Here is a 19,460-nt window from a genome sequence, read left to right as displayed (position 1 = left end):
TGTGTGTGTGTGTGTGTTGTGGTGTGTGTGTGTGGGGACAGGCCTCTGTTCCAACAATCAAAGACCAGTAGATGCTAGAAGTGTCGGTATACATTTACTGTTTCTGTTTGGGAGAGAATGAAGGACTGAGTTCACCCAACGTCCTGTTGTTGACATTTCCTCCCTCGCTCTTCCTTTTTCTTCCAGCTCTGTTTTAATTTCGGCAAGTCTTTGTTCGTGTTTGCCAACCTCCCTCTGTGCCAGATTCTGAGGTCCCCTGCAGCCAAGATGGTCATTTTATTTTACTGCGGTGAGGAGGCATACAGGGTGGCGCAGCGGACGGCAACGGATCAGAGTTAGCTAGTTCACAGGGGCAAGCGGCTGAATCAGAATTTAATGATTCCAACCAATGAAAAAATTAAGAGCTTTGCTAAATGGCGTCAGTCCTCTCTTTCTTATCTTTCTTTCTTTCTTGTCTTTCTTCTTCGGTTCTTTTCTTTCTTTCGTTCTTTCTTTCTTTCTTCTTCCTTTCTTGTGCTTTTCCTTTCTTTTCTTTCGTTTCTTTTCCTTTTTTTTTTTTTTTTTTCTTTTCCCCTATTCCTTTTTTGGTTTTTTTTTTTTTTTATTTTCTTCCCTTTTTTTTTTTTGTTTCTTTTTTTTTCCTTTTTTTTGTTTGTTTTTTTGTTTTTCTTTTGTCCTTTCTACCTCCCTTTTTTTTTCCCTCTTTTTTTCCTTTCCTCCTTTTTCTTTTTTTTTTTTCTTTTTTTTTTCCCTTTTTTTTTTTTTTTTCCTTTTTTTTTTTCTTTTTTTTTTTTTTTATTTTCCTCTTTGTCCTGTTTTTCCTCCTTTCTTTTTTTATTTCTTTTTTTTTTTTTTTCTTTTTTTTTTTTTTATTTTTTTTGTTTTTTCGTTTTTTTTTTTTTTTCCCTTGTTTTTGTTTTTGTTTTCCCTTTTCTTTTTTTTTTTTTTTGTTCTCCCTTTTTTGTTTATTTTTTATTTTTTTATTATATTTTTTTTGTTTTTTTTCCCTACGTTTTTTTCCTTCCCCTTTTTTTCATTCCCCCTTTCCCTTCCCTTTCCTTCCTTCTTTCCACCTCCCCCCCCCCCCCCTTTTTTTTCTTTTTTTTTTTCCCCCTCGGCTCTCCCCCCCCCCTCTTTCCTCCCCCCCCCCCCCTCTTCTGTCCTTGTTTGTCCCCCTCCCCCCGCCCCCGCCTTTCCACCTCCCTCCTTTTCTCCCTCCCGCCCCTCTTCTCCCTCTTTCTTTCCTTCCCCCCCCTCCGTTTTTCTCCCCTCCCCTTCCCCCCCTTTTCCCCCACCTTCTTTTTCTCCTTTCCGTTCCCCTCTGCTCTTTCTTGTCCCCCCCCTTTCCCCCCTGCCTTTCCCCCCTCTTGTCTTCGCCTCTCTAGTCCTTTATGCGCGTCCTCCCTTTGGCCCCTCCTTTTTCCCCCTTTTGTTTTTCCCCCTTCCCTTTTTTTCCCTTCCCCCTCCCCCTTCCTTACCCCGTTTTTCCTCGTCCTCCCCCTCTCCCCCCTCCTCCCCCCCATCTCCGTTCCCCTCCCCCTCATTTCCCCCCTCCTCTCGCTTTTCCCCCGCGCTGCTTCCCCTGTTTCGTGCCCCCTTTCCCCCTTCGCCTGTCTCCCCCCTTCTCCCCCTGTTGCCTCCTCCCTCCCGCCCCGCTCCTCCCCACCCCCCGCCCTCCTTTTTGCCGCTTTCCCTTCCCCTCCCCCCTCCCTTCCTTCGCCTCCCCCCCTTCCCCCTTCCTTTGTTCCCTTTATGGTTCCCCTTAGGCTCTCCCTCCGTTCCCCCTGCCCCTGTCCTTCTTCCCCTTTCTTTACTTCCCCGCCCCCCTCTCCATGTTCTTCCGTTTTTCCTTCCCCTTTTTCCCGCCCCGGATTTTTTGGTTCCCCTTTTCGCCTTTTTGCCCCCCCCCCTCCCCTCCTCTGCCCGCTTCCGCCCTCTCCCCTCCTCCGTCCGCGCCCTGTGTTCCTGTCCGCGCCCGGTTGTCTTGCTTCTGGCTCTCCGCCTTCCCCCCCCCCCGCCCCTTCTCCCCTCTCTTAGCCCCCTTCCTTTATTGCCCCTGTTTTTTCGTCGCCTCTTCGGTCCTTTCGTCCCCGCTTCTGTTCCTTTCCCCCTCCCTTTTCCTTTCTTTTCTCCCCTCTTTTCTTTCGTTTTTTACCTCTCTCCCCCCTTGCTTCTTTCTCTCGTCCTTCTTTCTGCTTCCCCGCCTTCCCCCCCTGCTCCTTCCCCCCCCCCTTTTCCCTTCTTTCCCCCTTCTTCCTTTCTCCCCCCTTTTCCTTTCCTTTCTTTCGCCTTTCTTCCCTTCACCCCTCTCTTTCTCCCCCCCTCGCCCCTTCTTTCTTTTTTTTTTCTTTCCGCCCTTTTTTTTCCCTTCCTTTTTCTTCTCCTCTTGTTTTCTTCCTTTTCCTTGTCCCTCCCCCTCCCTCCCCCCTCCCCCGTGCTCCTTACTTTTCCATTTCCCTTTCCCTTTTTTTCCCTGGTCTCCTTTCCCCTTTCCCCCTTCCCCCCTTTCCCCTTTTCCCTTTCTCCCCTTTCCCCCTTTCCCTTCCCTTTTCCCCTCCCCCCCTTTTTCCCTCTTCTGCCCCCCTCCCCCCTCTCCCCCCCCCTCCTCCTTCTTCCCCCCTTTTTCTTTTGTCCCGCATCCCTTCCCTTCCCTCCCCCCCTCCCTTCCCCCCCCCCCCCTCCCCCCCCCGCCCCTTTTTTTTTTTTTTTTTTTTTTTCCCCCTGCCGTTGTCTTTTTCTTTCCCTCTTTCCCCTTTTTCTTCCCTCCCCCCCTCCGCTCCCTTTTCCCCCTCTTGTTTGTCCCTTTCCGTCCCCTTTTCCCTGTCCCCGCCTTCTCCCCACTCCGGCCTGTTTTTTTCTCACCCCCTTTTCCTGTTCCTTTTTCTCCGCCTTTTCCCCTTTGTCCTCCCTTTCAGTTGCCCCTCCCCCCTCTCCCCTTGTCTTTTTGTCCTCCCCCCGCCTCCCATTCTATTTCCGTTGTTTTTCCCTCCGTGCCTCTTCCTTTTTTCCCTTTTCCCCTCCTCCCCTCCTTTCCCTTTTTCCCTTCCCTCCCCCTTTTCCGTTCCGCCGTCTGCCTCCCCCTTGTTTCCTCCTTCCCTCCTTTCGTTCCTCCACCCCCCGTTCTTTCTTTCTGCTTCTCTTTCCCGTCATTTCTGTGCCTTCCCCCCCCTGCCTCTCCCCCCCCTTTTCCCGCCTTTTTTTTCGCTTCCTTTTTCCCTCCCCCCCCCCCCCCCGCTCCCTATCTGTCTGTCTCCCCCCCCTGTCGTCCCGTGTTCTTCGCCTCGCCTCTTCTCCCCCCGCCCCTTTTTTCCTTCCGCCCCCCCGCCCTTGTTCCCCCTCCCCCCCCTTCCCCTGCTCCCCGCCCTCGCCTCTTCGTCCCCTCACCTTTTTCCCTTCCCCCTGTCCCCCCCTTCCTCCACCGCCCTCCGCTCCCCTCCCTGCCTCTTTTCTTTTTTTTCTTCCTTTTTTCCTTTTTTTTGTTTTTTCCTTCTTTTTTTTTTTTGTTTTCCCTTCTCTTCCCCTTCTTCTTTCTTTCCCTCCCTTTTTCCTTTTTTTTTTTTTTTTTCTTTCTCTTTTTCTCTTCCTTTCTTTTTTTTTTTTTTCCTTTTTTTTTTCTTCCTTTCCTTTTTTTTTTCCTCCTTTCATCCTCTTTTTTTTTTTTCTTTTTTTTCGTCTATTCTTCCTTCTCTTTCTTTTTTTTTTTTTTTTTTTTTTTTTTTTTTTTTTTTTTCCTTTTCTTCTCCTCTTATTTTTTTTTTTTTTTTTTTTTCTTCCCCTTCTTTTTTTTCTTTTTCCTTTCTTTCTTTTCTGTTTTTTTTTTTTTTTTTTATTTTTTCTTTTTTTTCTTTTTTTTCTTTTTTTTTTCCTTTTTTTTTTCTTTTTTTTTTTTTTTTTTTCTTTTTTATTTTTTTTTTTTTTTTTTTTTTTTTTTTTTTCTTCTTTTCCATTTATCCTTGGTTTTTTTCCCTCTTTTTTTCTTTTTTGTTTTTTTCCATCCTCCCTTCTTTTTTTTTACCTTATTTCTTTTTCTTTTTTCCCTTTTTTCCCACATCTTTTTTTTATTTTTCCCCCCTTCCTTTTTTTTTTCCCTTTTTTTTTTTTTTTTTTTGATTTTTTCTCTCTCCCCCTTTTTTTTTTTTTTTTTTTTGTTTCTTTTTTTTTTTTTTTTGTTTTTCTTTTCCTTTGTTTCCTTTTTTTTTTTTTTTTTTTATTTTTTTTCTTAAGTGGTCCTGTTCTTTGGCTCCACTGTGTGTTTTCGTTTGTTTATATTTTTTTTTAGTTTTTTTTCCTCTTTTTTCTTTCTTTTTCCTTTCGCTTGTTTTGTCCCTTTTCTCCATTCTGTTTCCTTTTTCTGGGGTTATGTAAGACTCTTCTTTTTCTCAACCTTTTTTTTTTTTCTCTTTTTTTCTCTTCACCCCTTTTTTCCTATTTATTTTTTTTCATTTTTTTTTTTTTATCCTTTTTTTTTCAATTCCCCCTTTTTTTTTTTTTTTTTTTTTTTTTTTTTTTTTTTCCTTCTTTTCCTCTTTTCCTCTTTTTCCTTCTACCCCCTTCTCCCTCCTTCTCTTTCCCCCTTCCTCTCCTCCCCCTCTTCTTTCCCCTACCTTCTCCCCGTGGTGTGTTCCGTGGTTGATGTGCCACGCTCCTTTTCCGCGGTTGCCACCGCCGCCCGCGCTCCTTGCCGCTGTGCCCTCGCGGAGCCTGTTGCTGCCTTTTCCTAGGTACTGGCTGTCACTGCCTTGTGCGGCCCCGTCCGGGCTCGGTTCTGCACGAGGTGGCCATACGGTGTAGGTGCGGCGCGCTCCCACGACTGTGGTCCGCTGTGTCTGGCCGGCTCACCTCGCGGACGCGCAGCTCCCTTATACGCGCAGGCGCTGGCCGCGGGGTCTCCTCAGCGCCGCGCCCGCCGCTTCTACGCCTCTATGAGCGCCAGGTGTCGGCTTAGTTTATTGGGTTCTGCCTGCCTTCAGCACGCGCTGTTGTTTCGTCTTCCTGGGTTTCTCAGTTATAGTGTGTTGGTGTATTTGCCGCGCGTGTGTGTTGTTGCTTATGCACTGTGGGATATGCCGCGGTCTTGTTTGGGTGCCGTGTGTCAGCTACTAGGCGCGCCGCCTCACTCTAGCCGAGCGCGGTCGTGTGTGTCTTTCCCCGGGATGGCTTTTAGTTTTGTTGCAGTTTTGTGTGGTTTTGTTTCCCCTGCCGCGCCGTTGTATGCCGCTTTGCCTTTATCCCCCGCGCCGCGCTGTCTTCCGCAGGCTTTTTCCTTTCGGCGGGCCCTTACACCATTTCCGCGCGCGCCCGTTTCTGGTGTCTTATTGATCCAGATACCACCCCCCTTGCACGTACCTTCGACACTCACCCTTCCTCGCGCTTGTATCCCGCCTCACCAATCGCGGTTCGCCCGCCCCCCCACCTAGTTTCCGTTCCAACTATCCCTCACTCGCCCGCGCCGTTATATTCTCCTTTATCACGCTCTTCGTTCTCCTTACTCACATGCCGCTGCCTCACTCCCGCTGCGCTTCTGTTCCCTCCTTTTCGCTCCCACCCTGCCCCCTATTGCTCTCTGCCCCTTTTTGCCCTTCCCTCGCGCCTTTTGTCTGCATCCTTTGTTTATGTTCTGTTCTTTAAATCCCGTTCTCTATCCTCTTCCCACTCGCTTCGCGACTCGGCCCCTTTTCCCCTCTTTCACTCTCTTCGATTTCTAACTCTCACTTTGCGTTCCCCTTTTTTCCCCTTTCTCCCTTGCAGGACTCCTCTCCCCGCACCGGTTCTACCCCCTTGTAGTGTGTGATCGTTACTCTCCCCTGCCGCTCACCTGTGCTTCCACCTTTTGCCACGTGTATCACCCTCCGCCACCTTCGTCCACACAACCTCTGCATACATTATATATTCTCTTCCTCCTCTTGTTTCACCCTCTTTCCTGTCTCATATACCTATGCCTTGCACCCACCACACACCTCCAAGTTCACCTTGCGTGGCTACCACCCGCCGCACACCACTTTCGCCCCCTTCTCATTTCTGTTGTCTCCCACGAACACTCACCCTCACCCTCGCACATTCTCTAACCCCTTTGTGTGTTTATATGTCGTTAATGTTCACCTCACACCTCAGATCTACATAGTTATCTAGCGCCTTTTCTATGTGTCGAACCAGCTACACTCATAGGATTTTCTTTCCTCCTTATTTCGTATGTCCCTCCGTAATTCCATCCCCTTACAACCTCAAAGGAAAGATCGGGTTCTGGGTCCTTTCCCCCCCTCCCTTTTGTGTATATGCTTCGTGTTGACAGGCCCACCGCCCCACGCGCGCAGCGCCTTTTTTGAGCTTTGTTTCAGATTTAGCCGCATACCTTTGCATCTCTCATCACCGCGCTCGAGCACTTCCTCTCCGCACTCTGCTTCGTCTTTCCCCTCCCCTCCCTCTCACCTCCCCTTTTTTTTTTAGCGCAGTCGCCTTTCAGCACGACATTCTTCGCGTACTCTCATTTTTCGTAAGTCTGTCCGAGTCGCTTGTCTTTTGGATCCCGTGCGCAGTCAAGCGCTCGCCGCGCTTTCACGTCCGCCTTTTATATTCCGGTGTCGTATATATCGTGTGTAATTCCCGCCTGGCTTCCCTCCTAGTGTTGGTTTGTTTCCCGATAGGTCTGCACTTTTTGTTTGGAGGCCCAGACGCGCGCAGCGCTTCTCCGTGCACGGGCGGCACTCCCTGTGTCGTTGTCTTGTGTCTTGTTTGTCGCCTTTCCCTCGCGGGCCCGTGAGTCTGCGCTGCTGTTGAGCGGTCTTTGCGTGTGAGTAGTGTGAGGCGACAGTTGGTTCGCTTTCCCGACGACGCCGCGCTGTGTTTGTTTGTGTGCCGGCTTCGCGCGCGTCTGTTGCTGTGGTGTAGTGCGCGCGCGCGTGCGATTGGTGTGCCCTCGCCGTCGTGCGCGTGACTCACCCCCGTTCTCCTCCAACACTCACCTGCCTTAAAGTTATCCCACTTCAGCATACCTTCATATGCACGCACCGGGTTGACCTGATAGAGCTACGACTTGCTGCACGCTTAGACAGCTACTGCACGTACGTAGAGAGTGCGTTCATCTTCTCCCCGCATCCCCGTCATTGCCTTTGTCGCACTCACAGGTACCCCCCCCCTTTCGTGGCCGCGCTCTCTCGCGCCTCGTGACGCCACAACGGACACTCGCGTGTCTCGGCGCGGCGGCGTCTCTCTCTGTGGTGATATATTGCCAGGATCCCGCGCCGCGGCTTCGTGTTCGACGTCCTTATGTCCATACGTGCGTGCTTGCGGCTCCTTGTTGCCTCGTGCGTACGTCATACTATGTGCGCCGCCCGGCGGCTCTGATAGCTGTACCCCGCGCACCCTTTCCCCCTCACCCCCCCCGTTACCGTCCCGCGCGTGCTTTGCGCGCCGCTTTTCATGTCCGTTTGCCCTACTCTTTGTTGTGTCGCCGCTCTCGTCTGTGCTCGTATTTTATATGCGTGCTCGCGGTCGCGGCGTTTCGCTGTGATTTGTTTCCCCGCTCCCTCCTGCTGGCCTCGGCGTGCCTGTTCTCTGCGTCTTTGACCTTTTTTTTTTTAGCGTCCTTGGTGTGTCCGGGTTTTTTGTGTGTCTTGTGCCGCAGCCCGGTGTGTGTGTCTTGGCTGTCCCTCCGCGCCTCTTGTCTGTGCTTTTTGGCTTAGGTACCTTGCGTCCGCGCGCGCTACTCTCTCTGCTTTGTGTCTCTTGCCCTTTTTTCTTTCCTTCCAGGCCACCTCTTGCGCGTGTGCTTGGTCCTCGCGCCCCTCCGTCGCCGTCTTTTGTGCGCTCCATACGCCACCTTCCCCGTCAAGTCTCTTGTCCGCGCCTACCTTCAGCCGGCGTCACCTCTCCCCTCATACTTCCCCCTTTTTGTTGACTCGGTTCTCTTTGGTGTGGCCCCCTACCCAGCCTTTCGCGCTAAGCCCCGCTTTTCGGTGTGATCGCGTCCTTGGATATTGGGCCCACGCGCCTTGGTGTTTTGTGGTTACGCTGGTCTGGAGCCCATATCTTATCTATTTTTACCTCCTCTCTTGGCTTCGCTACTCTCACCCACCACTCCATCTATTGCGCCCTCCCTTTCTCGCTTGTTCCCGTGAGTCCGTGACCCATCTCGCGCCTCTCTTCTCTTGATCCTTTGCTCCCGCGCCCTTCACCTCTTACTCTGTGTTACGTCATGCCTTCTCTACGCCTGTGTATTCCCATTGAACGTGCCCTTGCGTGCTTTCGCCGTGCCGCGTTTCCGTTTTCGTTTTCCCTCTGCCCACTGACCTCCTCTTTTGTTTGATAACATACATCGAATCAACCGCCGTCAACACACAACCTCTCGGCTTGCAACCCTGCGCCCTCATTCTGCGATTTTTTCCTTTATCGCCTCCACTTGTGTGATACGTTCGATTGTTCTCTCTTGTTTGGTGCTTTTCTGCTCGTTTTCCGCCGCCCTTTTCCCCGCGTTCTTTTCCACGGTGTTGTTGTCTCTCATGTTCTGGGTATAAAGGTTATAACATTGTGTTTCCTCCCACCCTTCCTCCCGCGCACCCCTTTTCTATTCTTTCCGCCCCGCTTTCCATCCCGTTTCCTTTTCTCCCGTTTCTTTACGCTTCCTTATAGACTCCACGCTCTTGTTTTTCCGCATCCCACCAGCGCTTCGACCTTCTCTCACCGCCGTGTTCGCTTTTTATCGCTCTTGTTTTCCATGTTATCTTCCCTCCGTATGCCAACCACCTGCATCTTTGTATTATTTCGTTGTTAGTTACCCTTTAATATTCCTCCTACTAATCCGTACCCCTCTCCCATATCTTATTTTTTCTCCCACACCGCCGTGCTTGTCAACCTCTTACTTCGACTTAATTCGTCTCGTTTACATCTCTCTCCCCTTCTCATATTGCATATTTTTTATCCCCCCTCTTCCACTTTATTCGCAATTTTCGCCTTCCGACTCTTTGGTGTGATATTTGTTTCCACGCTCTTCAACTGTCTTCCTTACTGATATAAATCACTCGCCTCAGTCTCTCGCATCAGATTACGCTTACCGCGCCACGGCACGTTGCGCGTTTTCTCACACTCTCTCCCCACGCGCGTAGGGTATGTATTCTACGTAAACCTTCACTTATAATCGCCGCCTCTCCTCCCTGGTATATCCGGTTCCCCTGCTCTCTCACGTCTCCTTCGCGGCTTAACCTACGCCTTTCTCCCTCGCTCCACGCTTTAGCATCAACGGGTTTTCGGATCCACCCCCACTTCTCTTCTTTCTCTTCTCTATCTGCCCTACTTTCATCCCCTCCCTTTTCCTACAATCCGTGGCTACTACTCACGCTCTTTTCTCACGCACTCTACCTCCCTCCCTATAGCTTCACCTTCTTCTTTCTTGTTTATTCTATTGTTCTTATATTAGGTTTCCCTCCCTCTTCTTCGTTTTTTTCTCTCACTCCCTCCACCATTTCCGTTTTTCCTTACCTTTTATTATTTATACACGTTCCCTTTTTGTTATTTCTTTTCCCTCTGTTTCTACCTTCATAGGTTCCCGCTGGTTATTTCTTCCCATACCTCCACACCCCCTCCATCCATTTAGGTGCCCTTTTTAACCTGCTGCCGTCTTCTTCTCTTACTTCCTCTTATTATTTACCTATCCCCTATCCTTTCCTTTTCTTTCGCCTTTTGTGGTTATTTAGTTACCTCCCATCTCACCTCACGCCCCCCATCTGATGCCTCACATAGTCTCCCATATTCGTTTCGCGCCTCATTTCCTGTTGCTACCGCCCTCCTCCATTTCCTTCTACAAATTCCTTTATGCTTCCTTGGCTCCTTAGTCTCACCTTCTTAGTTACTCTTGTTTCTACTTATATTATACGCCTCTCCACCCCCCTGCCACCTTGTGCCTTCTCCGCCCCGCTCTAATCTGTTTTCACCACCCCCCTCTCCCCTTTCCTTGTCCTTTTGTCTTGTCCCGCTCCTCGTTTCACACCCCACGTTCTCCTTACCACAGCCCCCACCTCCTCTTCTGGTCTCCACTTTTTCCTCCCTCGCGTCCTTACTCGTCTTTTATTGTTGTGTTCCCCCTTTTCCACACGCTCTTTCTACCTCATTATACCCGTCTCCTTTATATACGTTTGTAATCTGTAATATTCACCTCCCTTTTCCTTTACCTTGCCTTATTAACTTGTCTCCCTCCTTATATACCTTGTGTTTCCATCACACTCACCTCCTTCTCACTTCCCTTTTGTAGATTCGTTTTTCGGTCTTCACCTCTCTCTTTATATATTCCAGTCCTTTCAACCTTAACGACACTTATTACTTACTCTCTCGTTCTACCTCCCTCCCGCCTGCTCTCCGGGCTTTATAAGCACTTGCTCCTATCTGGGCCTCTCACCATCTGTCCTTCGTTTATATTTTTGCTGTAACAGGCTGACGCTACTCCTTCTATGTTTTGTCTCGCACCACTCACTTTGAGTATTGGGCAGCCCATTTGGTGTTCCCTGATTAGTTGAGTTAATCGCGCCACCTTGCCGCTTCCAGCGCATAGTATATACTGGTGTCGCTTATTGTGTTCGTTACAGCGGATTACATTGCTACGATCCTTTGCGGTTGCATTAACGAGCTTGCGCCTATTTATGTGACAACTGCGCTCTACTCCCTTAACTATCCTTGTGAGTGTTTTGGTACCCAACCCTCACTACGCATCCCCTGGTTACCCTCTTTCATCTTCTCCCATCGGTTATTGATCGATGTCCTATCCTCTCTTATTTCCTTCTTTACACTTCATAGATACCACCCCCCCCACGCCCACCTTTTCCGTTAATTTCGATGCTTTCTGCTGTTCCGCTCCCATCATCATACATCTTTCATTTCGACTCTACTTTTTCTTATATATTTCTCCGTTACCGCCCACCATCGCGGCCACGCTATCTCCTCACTTGTCACTCTGTAGTATCGCTCTCACCTTCTCCCATCCTCGCCTCGTGATTAGTTTTATCTATTATGCTCTCGACATTGTATTACCTCCAGCCATTTGTCTCCATAAGTTATATCCAGTTTGTCGCCTCGTGCCTTTATCATGTATTCCTCTAGCCTCGCCGCGGCCACCCCTACCGTCGACTCCCTGTCTCGCTTGTTGTTTGGTCGTGACCCTCCTCGTATTTTTCACACTTTCCACTGCTGTTTCTCAGCTTGTATTTGTTCCCAATCCGCACTTCTTGCACCTTTGTGCACCGTCTCGACCGCTTATACCAACGCTTATCCCGCTTTTTTTTCCATTTCCTCTTATTTTTTTAATCCCCTGTTTCTTTCTTCTCCTCACCTTAAATATTACAACGCGCGTGCTCGCATCTGCGCGACACTCCCCTTTCCCCCCCCCCTCCTCCCTACTTTCCCCTTTCCACCCTCTCCCCCCGTTCCCCCTCCTTTTTCCCCCCCTCTCTTTTTTTTTCCTTTCTTTCCTATATTTTTTTTCCCCCCTCCCCTCGCCCTTCCTTTCTTCCATTTCCCCCCCCCCCTCCCCTTGTTCCCCCATCCTTTTTCCCCGCCCTCCTTCTGCTCCCCCTCCCTCCCACTTCCTTCTCCCCTCCCCTCGCTCTTTCCCTTCCTCCCTTTCTCCCCCCTCTCTTTACCGCCTCCCTCACATTTGTCGGCGTCCCCCTCCCCTTTCCCCCCTCCTTCCCATTATCCACCTCCCTTTTTTATCCCTTCCTTCCCTTCCCTTTCTTCCCCCTTTCCTCCCGTTTTTCTTTCCACCCCCCCCCGCGCCATCCAGCTATTCTGTTCCCTCCTCTCCAGTTGATTCTCTCTTCGCCCTTTTTTTCCTTCCACCTTTCCTCCCACCTCCCTCCTTCTTTCCTTTCCACCCCTCCCCCCTCCCTCTCTACCTCCCCCCTTCCGCCTTCCCCTTTTTTCCTTCCCGCCCCCCCCTTTTCTTTTTCTTTCTCTTTTTTATTTTTCTTTTTTTTCTTTCCCTCCCCTTTTTCTTTTTTCCCCCTCTTCCCCCCCTTTTTTCTTCCGTCCCCTCCCCCCCCTTTTTCCCTTTCTCCTCCCCCTTTTTTCTCTCCTTCCTGCTTCCTCTTAACCCCCTTAGCCCCTCCTCCCTCTCCCTCACGCCCCCCCTTTCCCTCCTCCCCGCCCCTTTTTGTTTCTTCCCTTTTTCCTATAAACACCCCCCTCCCCTTTTCTTTTTCCTCTTCTGTTTTTTCCCCTTCCTTTCCCTTTTGACCTTTTCTTTCTCCCACCTTTTTCTTTCCCCCCCCCCCCCTTCCCCTTTCTCCCCCCTTCCTTTTCTTCTTTTCTTTTTCCTTTTCCCCCCTCCCCCTCCCCCCCTTTTACCCTCTTCCCTCTCCTCCCCCCACCCCTTTCTTCCTTTTCCCAAACCCCTTCTCCCCCTTTTCTTCCTTTTTCCCGTCCCTCCTTTTCTTCCCCCCTCCCCTTGTTTTACCCCCCCCCTACCTTCCCCCTCCTCCCCCTCCCTTTCTTTTTCCCCTCCTCCCTCGTTCCCCCTCCTCTTTTCCTCCACGCCCTCCCCCGCCCTTCCCCCTTTTTTCTCCCCCCCCCTTTTTCTTTCCCCCCCCCCCCCTTCCCCCCTCCTCCTTCTTCCCCTCCCCCCCCATTTTTTTTTCAACGCTCCCTCTCCCCTTTCTCCCCTTCCCGCTTATTTTTTACTTTTTGTTCTTCCTTTGTCCACCCTCTTTTCCCTTTTTTTCCCCCTCCCCTTTTTACTCCCCTCTTTTTTTTGTTTCCCTTTCTTTTTTCCCGTTTCCCTCTTCCCCCATTTTTCTTTCTTCCCCTTATTTCTCCCTCCCTTTCTCCCCCTTTTTTTTCTTTCCCTCTTCCCCTTCTTTTTTCTTCCCTTCTCCTTCCTTTTTTTTTTCCTTTTCCCTTCCCCTCCCCCCCTTTCCCCCCCCCCCCCTTTTTTCACTCCCCCTCCCCTTTCCTCTTCCTTCCCCCCTCGCCCCTCCCCCCTTTTTTTCTTTTACCCTCTTCCCCCCGTTTCTCCCTCCCCCCCTCTCCCCCCCCCCCCCTCTTTTTTTCCCTTTTCCTCCCCCGCTCTTTTCTTTTCCTCCGCTCCCCTTCCTCCAATCCCCTTCTTTTCCCCCCCCCCTTCCCCCTCCCTCCCCCCCCCTCCCCCCCTTCATCTTCTCTTCCTCTTTTTCCCTCCTTCTTCCCCCCCCCTTCCCCCTCCTTCCTCTCCCTCCCCACTCCCCTTTTTTCTTTCTTTTTTCCCTTCTCCTTCCCTCTTTCCCCTCCCTCCCTTCCCTCTTTTCCCCCTCCCTTCTTTATCCCCCCTCCCCCCTTTCCCCCCTCTTCCCCTCCCCTTTTTGCCTCTTCTTCCCCCCCTCTTCCTCTTTTTTTTTCTTTCCTCTTCCCCCCTTCCCCCCCCCTCTTTCCCCCCCCTCCCTCCTTTTCCCCCTTCCCTTGCCCTCTCTTTTCTCCCTTCCCTTCTTTTTTTCCCCCCTCTACCCCTTTTTTTTTTTCCCTCCCTTTTTTTTTTTTTCCCTCCCCCTTTTCCTTCCCCTCTCCTTCTCCCTTTTCCCCTTTCCTTTTTTCCCCCCCCACATCCCTTTCCCCCTCCCCTTTCTTTTTTTCTCCTTCCTTTCTTTCTTCCTTTTTTTTTCTCTTCTTTTTTTTTCGCCTTTTTTTTTTCCTTTCAATTTTCGTTTTTTTTTTATTTTCCATTTTTTTCCTTTCCCCCCCTTCCTCCCCTCCTTTTTGCCCCTTTTTTTTTCTTTTTTTTGTCTATCTGCCCCTTCCTTTCCCATTTTTTTTTCTTTTTTTTTGTTTCCTCTTCCTTCCCCCCCCTTTTATTTCCCCTCATTTTTTTTTCGCTTTCTCTCTCCTTCTCTCCCTTTTGTTCTTCCCCCCCCCGCTCTTTTTTTTTTCTTTTTTTTTTTCCCCTTTTTTTCTTTCCCCCCCTCCTTCCCCTTTTTCCGTATTTCCTCTCCTCCCCCCCCCCCTTCCCACCTTCTTTTTCCCTTTGTTTTTTTTTTTTTATTTTCTTCCCCCCCTCCCCCCTCGCCCCCCCACCCCTCCCCTTTTTTTTCCTTTTCTTCCCCCCCTCCCTTATTTTTTCCTTCCTTTTTTTTTTTTTTCTTTTTTTTTTTCTTTTTTTTTCTCCCCTCCCCCTTTTTTTTTTCCCCCTTTTTCCCCTTCCCTTTTTTTTCCCTTCCCCCTGTCTCCCCTTTTTTTCTTCTTTCCTTTCTTTCCCTCTTTTCCCCCCCCCCCTTTCCTTTTCCCTTTTCTTTTCACCCCCCATTTTATTTTTCCCCCCTCATTTCCCTCTTTTTTTTTTTTTTTCCCTCCTTATTTTTTTTTCCCCCCTCCCCCTTTCATTTTTTTTTCCCCTACTCTTTCTTCTTTTTTTCTTATTTTTTTTTTTTTTTTTTCTTTTTTCCCTCTTTTTCTTTTTTTTCCATTCCCCTTTCTTTTTTTTTTTTTTTTCTTCTTTTTAACTTCTTCCCCCCTCTTTTTTTTTTTTCCTTTTCCTCTTCTTTCCCCTTCTCTCCTTTTTTCTTTTTTCCCCCTTTCCCCTCTTTTCTTTTTTTTTTTTCCTTTTTTCCCTTTTTTTTTTTTTTTTTTCTCCCACCCCCACCCCCTTTTTCCTGCCCACTTTTTCCTTTGCCCCACCCCCCTTTTCCCCCTTTTTTTTTTTCTTTTTTTCCCCCCCCCCTTTTTATTTTTTTTTTTTCCTTCCTCCTTTTTGTTTCTTTTCTTTCTTTCCCTGCCCCCCATCCTTTCCGCCCCCCCCCCCCCCTTTCCCCCACTTTTTTCCCTTTCTCCCGCACCCCCTAACCCACCCCCCGTCCTTTCTTTTTTCTTTTTTTTTCTTTTTTCCTCCCCCCCTTCTCCCCCCCCCTTTTTTCCTCCCCCACCCTTTTTTCCTTCTTTTTTTCCCCTCTTTTTCCCCTTTTTTTTTTTCCCCCTTCTTAATTCCCCCCCCCCCTCCCCTTTCTCCCCCTTCTTTTTCTTTCTCTATCCCTTTTTTTTTCCCCTTCCCCCCCTCCCCTTTTCCCCTTTTCTTTTTCTTTTTTTCCCTCCCCTTCCCCTTCTTTTCCCCCCCCCCCCCCTTTTTCTCTTTTTCTTTTTTTCCCCCCTTCCCCTTTCTTTTATTTCCTTTTTTTTTTTTTTTTTTTTTTCTTCTCCCCCCCCCCCCCCCTCCCCCCCTCCCCCTCCTCCCCTTCCTCTTTCCTCTTATCCTTTTCTTTTACCCCGCCCCCCTCCCCCGCCTTTTCCTTACTTTCCCCCCCCTCCCTTTTTCCCTCCCTTCTTATTTCTCCCTCACTTCCCTCTCTTCCCCCCCCCCCCCCTTTTTTTTTTTCCCTCCCCTCCTCCTTTCCTCTCCTCCCTTTCTCTCCTCAAACCCTTTCTCCTTCCTCCCCCCCCCCTCCCCCCTCTTCCCAAGCATTCTTTCCCTCCCCTCCTTTCCCCCTCCTTTTCTTTTCCCCTTCCCCCCTTCCCCCCTCCCCATATTTTTTTTTCCTTTTTCTTTTCTTTTTTTTTTTTTCCATTCCGCCCCCTTCTCCGCCCTCCTCTCCCCTCTCCTTTTCTTTTCCGCCCCCTCCCTTCGCCCCTCCCCTCATCCCCCCTTTCCATTTCCTTTCCCCCTTTCCCTTTCCCCTCTTTTTTCCCTTTTTCCCCGCCCCCGCCCCTTCACTTCCCCCACCCCTTTCCCCTTTCTCCCTTCTTCCCCCCCCTTCCTTTTTTTTTCTTTCTCTTCCCCCCCCCCACCCTCCTTTCTCTTTCCCAATTTTCTTGTTCCTTCATCCTTCCTTCCTTCCCTCCCTCTTCCCCCCTTTTCCCTTCCCCCCAACCCCTCTTCCCTCTCCCCCCTTCCCCCTTTTCCCCTCCCCCCCTTTTCTTTTCTCCCTCCTTTTCCCATTTTTTCCTTTTCAACTCCCCCCTCCCCCCTCTCCCTTTCCCCCTCCCTCTTTCCCCTTTCCCTCTTTTTTCCCCTCCCCTCCCCCTTTTTCCCTTTTTCATCCCGCTTCCTCCCTTTCCTCCCCTTCCTCCCCCAACCCCTTCTCCCTCCCCTTTCCCCCCCCTTCCTTCTTTTTTTTTCCCCTCCTCTCTCCCCCTTTCCCCTCCCCCTCCCCCCCCCTCCTCTCCTTTTTGTTTCCCCCCCCCCCCCTTTTATCCTCTTCCTTTCCCTCCCTCCCCCTTCTCCCCTCCTTTTTTCTTTCTCTTCCCCCCCGTTCCTCCCTCCTTTCATCTCTTCCTTTCCACCTTTTTTCCTCCTTTCGTTTGACCTTTTTTTTCCCCCCTTCTTTTCCCGCCTTTTTCCCCTCTTCTTCCCTCTATCCCCTTTTCCCTTCCCTCCTCTCTTCCCCTTCTACCCCCCTTCCCCCTCTTTTCCCCCTCTAATATCCCCCACCCCCCCCTTTTTTTCTTTTTTTCTTTTTTTCTTTTTTTTTTCTTAGTTTCACCTTCCCCCTCTCCTTTCAATCCCCCCTTTCTCCTTCTTCCCTTTTTCCCCCTTCCCTCCCCCTCTCCACGCCTTCCCCCTCCACCCCCCATTTTTCCTCCTTTTTCCTTTCGTTCCCTCCCTCTTTCCTCCCCCCTCCCCCCCCTCTCTCTCTTTCCCTTTTTTCCTTTCCCCCTCTCCCTCCCCCTCCGCCCCCCCCTCTTTTTTTTTTTTTTCTTCTTTTTTTCCCTCTTTCCCTCCTTCCCTCCCTTCTCTCCCCCCTTTTTTTCCCCCTCCCTCCCCCTCCCCTCTCTCCCTCCTTCCCTTCCCTTTTTCCTCCCTTCTTTCTTCTTTTTTTTTTATTTTTCTTTTCCCCTTTTTTTTCCTTTCCTTCCCCCTCTGTCCTCCTTTTCTCCCTTTCTTCCTCCCTCTCACTCCCCCCCCCTCCTTCCCCCCTCCGCCTTTCCTCCTTTCCCTTATTTTTCCCCCCTTTTTCTTCCCACTCTGTTTTCCCCCTTTCCCCCCTTTTTTTCCCCCCCCTTCCCTTCCCCCCTTTTTTTCCTTTTTTCCCCCTTCTCATTCCCCCCCCTTTTTTTCTTTTTTTTTCTTCCCCTTTTCTCCATCCTCTTCCCCCTCCATTTTTTTTCCTTTCCCCCCTTTTCCCCTTCCCCTCCCCCCCTCTCTCCCTTTTTTCTTTCCCTTCTTTTCTTCTCCCCTTTTTCCCTTCCCATCCTTTTTTTCCCCCCCCCCCTTTTTTTTCCCCTTTTTCTCCTCCCTCTCCCCCCATTTTCCCCTCCCCCCCCCTTTCCTCCCCACCCCCCTCCTCCCCTCCCCCCCCCTTCCCCTCCCCACCCCCCCCTTCCCCCCTCCTTTCCCCCTTCCCCCCTTCCTCACCCCTTCTCTCCCTTCCCACCCCTTCTCCCTTCCTTCCTTCCCCCCCCTTTCCCCTTCTCTCCCTTCCTTCCCCCTTTTCCTTCTTTATTTTTTTTTCTTTCCCTTATTCTCTCCCCCTTTTCCTTCCCCTACCTTTTTTGCCCCCTTCAAACCCCTTCTCTTTATTTTTCCTCTCTTCCCCCCTCCCCTCCCTCCCATCTCCCCCCCCCCTCTCTCCCCCTCCCCTTCAATTCCCCCCCTTCCTCTTCCTTCCCCCTTTTCCCCCCCCCATCTCTTGTCCCCTCTTTTCCCTCCCCCGACTCTCTTTTTTTTTCCCCTTCATCTTCTTCCCCTCCTTTTTCCCCCTCCTTCCTCACCCTCACCCCCCTCACCATTTCCTTTTTTCTTTCTCCTTCCCCTCCTCTCACCTCCCCCTTTTTTCTTCCTTCTGTCATTCTCCCCCCCTCCCCCTCCCCTACCCCTCCCCTTTCTTTTTTTTTCTTTCTTCCTTTTTCTTTCTTTCTTCCTTCCCTTCCCTTTCCCCCTTCTCCCCCTTCCTCCCCCTTTCCCCCTTTTCCTTTCCATTTCCCTCTTCCACCCCCCCTTCCTCCCCTCCCCTTTCTCACCCCCCTTCCCCTCCCCCCCCTCCCCATCTTTCCCCCGCCCTTTTCTTTCTCCCCCCTTTCCCTTCCCTCCTTCTCTTATTCCTCCCCCCAGTTTCTTCCCCCCTTTTCCCTTTCCCACCTCCCTCCCCCCCCCACCCTTCTTTCTTCTTCTCCGCCCCCCTTTTTCCTTCACCACCCATCTTTTTTTTCCCTCCCCTCCCCCCTTCCCTCCTCTCCTCCATTCTCTCCTTCCTTTGTTTTCCCCCTTCCCTTTCTCCCCCTTTCTCCCCTCTCCCTTTCCTCCCCCCCCTTCCCTCTCCCTCCCTTTCCCCTTCTCACCCCCTCTTTTTTTTCCCTCCTTCCTCCCTCCCCGTTTCTTCTTTTCCCCTACTCTCTTCCTCCTTTCTTTCCCTCCTTTTTTCCTCACCTGTTTTTCCCCCCCCCCCTTGTCCTCTGCGCCCCCTTCTGTCCTCCCTCCCCCCCTCCCTCTGCTTCCTTTTTCCCTCCTTTTTTCCTTTTTTCCTTTCTCCGGCCCTTTTCCCCCTTTCCCCTCCTTTTTCCCCCCTCCGCCTCCTTCCCCCCCCCCCTTTTCCACCCCCCTTCCTCTTCCTTTTCCCTTTTTTTTTCGCCCCCCTCTTTTGCTTCCTTTTCCCCGATCCCCCGCCCCCCCGTTTTCCTTTCCCTTTTTTCCCTCTCCTCTTCAGCCGCCCCCCTCTCCCCTCTTTCCCTCTCCCCCCCTTTCCCCCTCCCCTTTTTCCACCCCCCCCCCTCTTCTATTCGCCTTTTCCCTCTTTTCTTTTTTCGATTCCCCCCCCTCCCTCCTTTCCTTCTCCTGTTTTTCCCCCCCCTCCCCCCACCCCTCCTCTTTTCCCTTTTTCCTTTTTCCACACCTTCTATCCTGTTTGACCTCTTTTCCTGTTGTCCTTTCCCTTTCCCCACTTCCCTTCCCCCTTTTCTTCTTTCTCCCCCCCTTTCCTTCCCCTTTTTTGCCCCTTCCGCTCCTCCAACCCTCTTTTTCTCCCCCTTTTCTTCTCCCTTTCCTCTTCCCCATTTCTTGTGTTTTTTTTTTTTTCCTCTTCCCCTTTCCCCTTCCCCATCCCTTATTCTTTTTTTTTTTTCCCCTTTTCTTCTTATTTCCCTTTTTTTTCCATCCTTTTTCCCCCTTCCCTTCCCTTTTCCCTTCCCCCCTTTCCCCCCCAAACCTCCCTACCCCCTCCTTTTTCTTTTTCTTTCCCACTTCCCCTTCCTTTTTTTTTTTTTTTTTTCACTCTTCTCCTCCCTCTACACCTTCCCCCCTCCCTTTTACCCTTTCTTCTTTTTTTTTTTCCTTTTTTTTTCTTTCTCTCTCCCCCCCCCTTTTTTTTTTTCTTCCCTTTTGTTCTTTCTTTTCCTCCCCCCCGCCCCTTTCCACCCTCCCGTTTTTCCTTTCCTTTCTTCTTTTTATTCCACTTTTTTCCCCCTCCTCTTTTCCTTTTCCTTGTTTTTTTTTCCCCCCTTTTTCTTTCCCCCCCCCTCTCCTTTTTTTTCTTTTACTTCCTCTTTTTCTTATCCCCCCCACCTTTCTTTTTTTCTTCTCCTCTTTCCTC

The 19,460-nt window shown here is 50.3% G+C and overlaps 1 protein-coding gene across 1 annotated transcript in view; it reads left to right on the top strand.

Annotated features, from left to right (window-relative positions):
- Positions 1–19,460, top strand: part of LOC112072946 (uncharacterized) — a 71,319-nt gene that overhangs the window by 2,297 nt on the left and 49,562 nt on the right. Inside the window, exons 3-4 of the mRNA XM_024140323.2 lie at positions 4,722–4,935; positions 7,747–7,952. Coding sequence (XP_023996091.2) covers positions 4,722–4,935; positions 7,747–7,952 — 420 coding nt within the window. The remainder of the gene's footprint in view (positions 1–4,721; positions 4,936–7,746; positions 7,953–19,460) is intronic.

The sequence above is a fragment of the Salvelinus sp. IW2-2015 genome, unplaced genomic scaffold (genome assembly GCF_002910315.2).
Source record: "Salvelinus sp. IW2-2015 unplaced genomic scaffold, ASM291031v2 Un_scaffold2098, whole genome shotgun sequence".
NCBI lineage: Eukaryota > Metazoa > Chordata > Actinopteri > Salmoniformes > Salmonidae > Salvelinus > Salvelinus sp. IW2-2015.
Note: the sequence above shows the minus strand (reverse complement) of the source record. Positions and strands in the feature narration are given on the sequence as shown.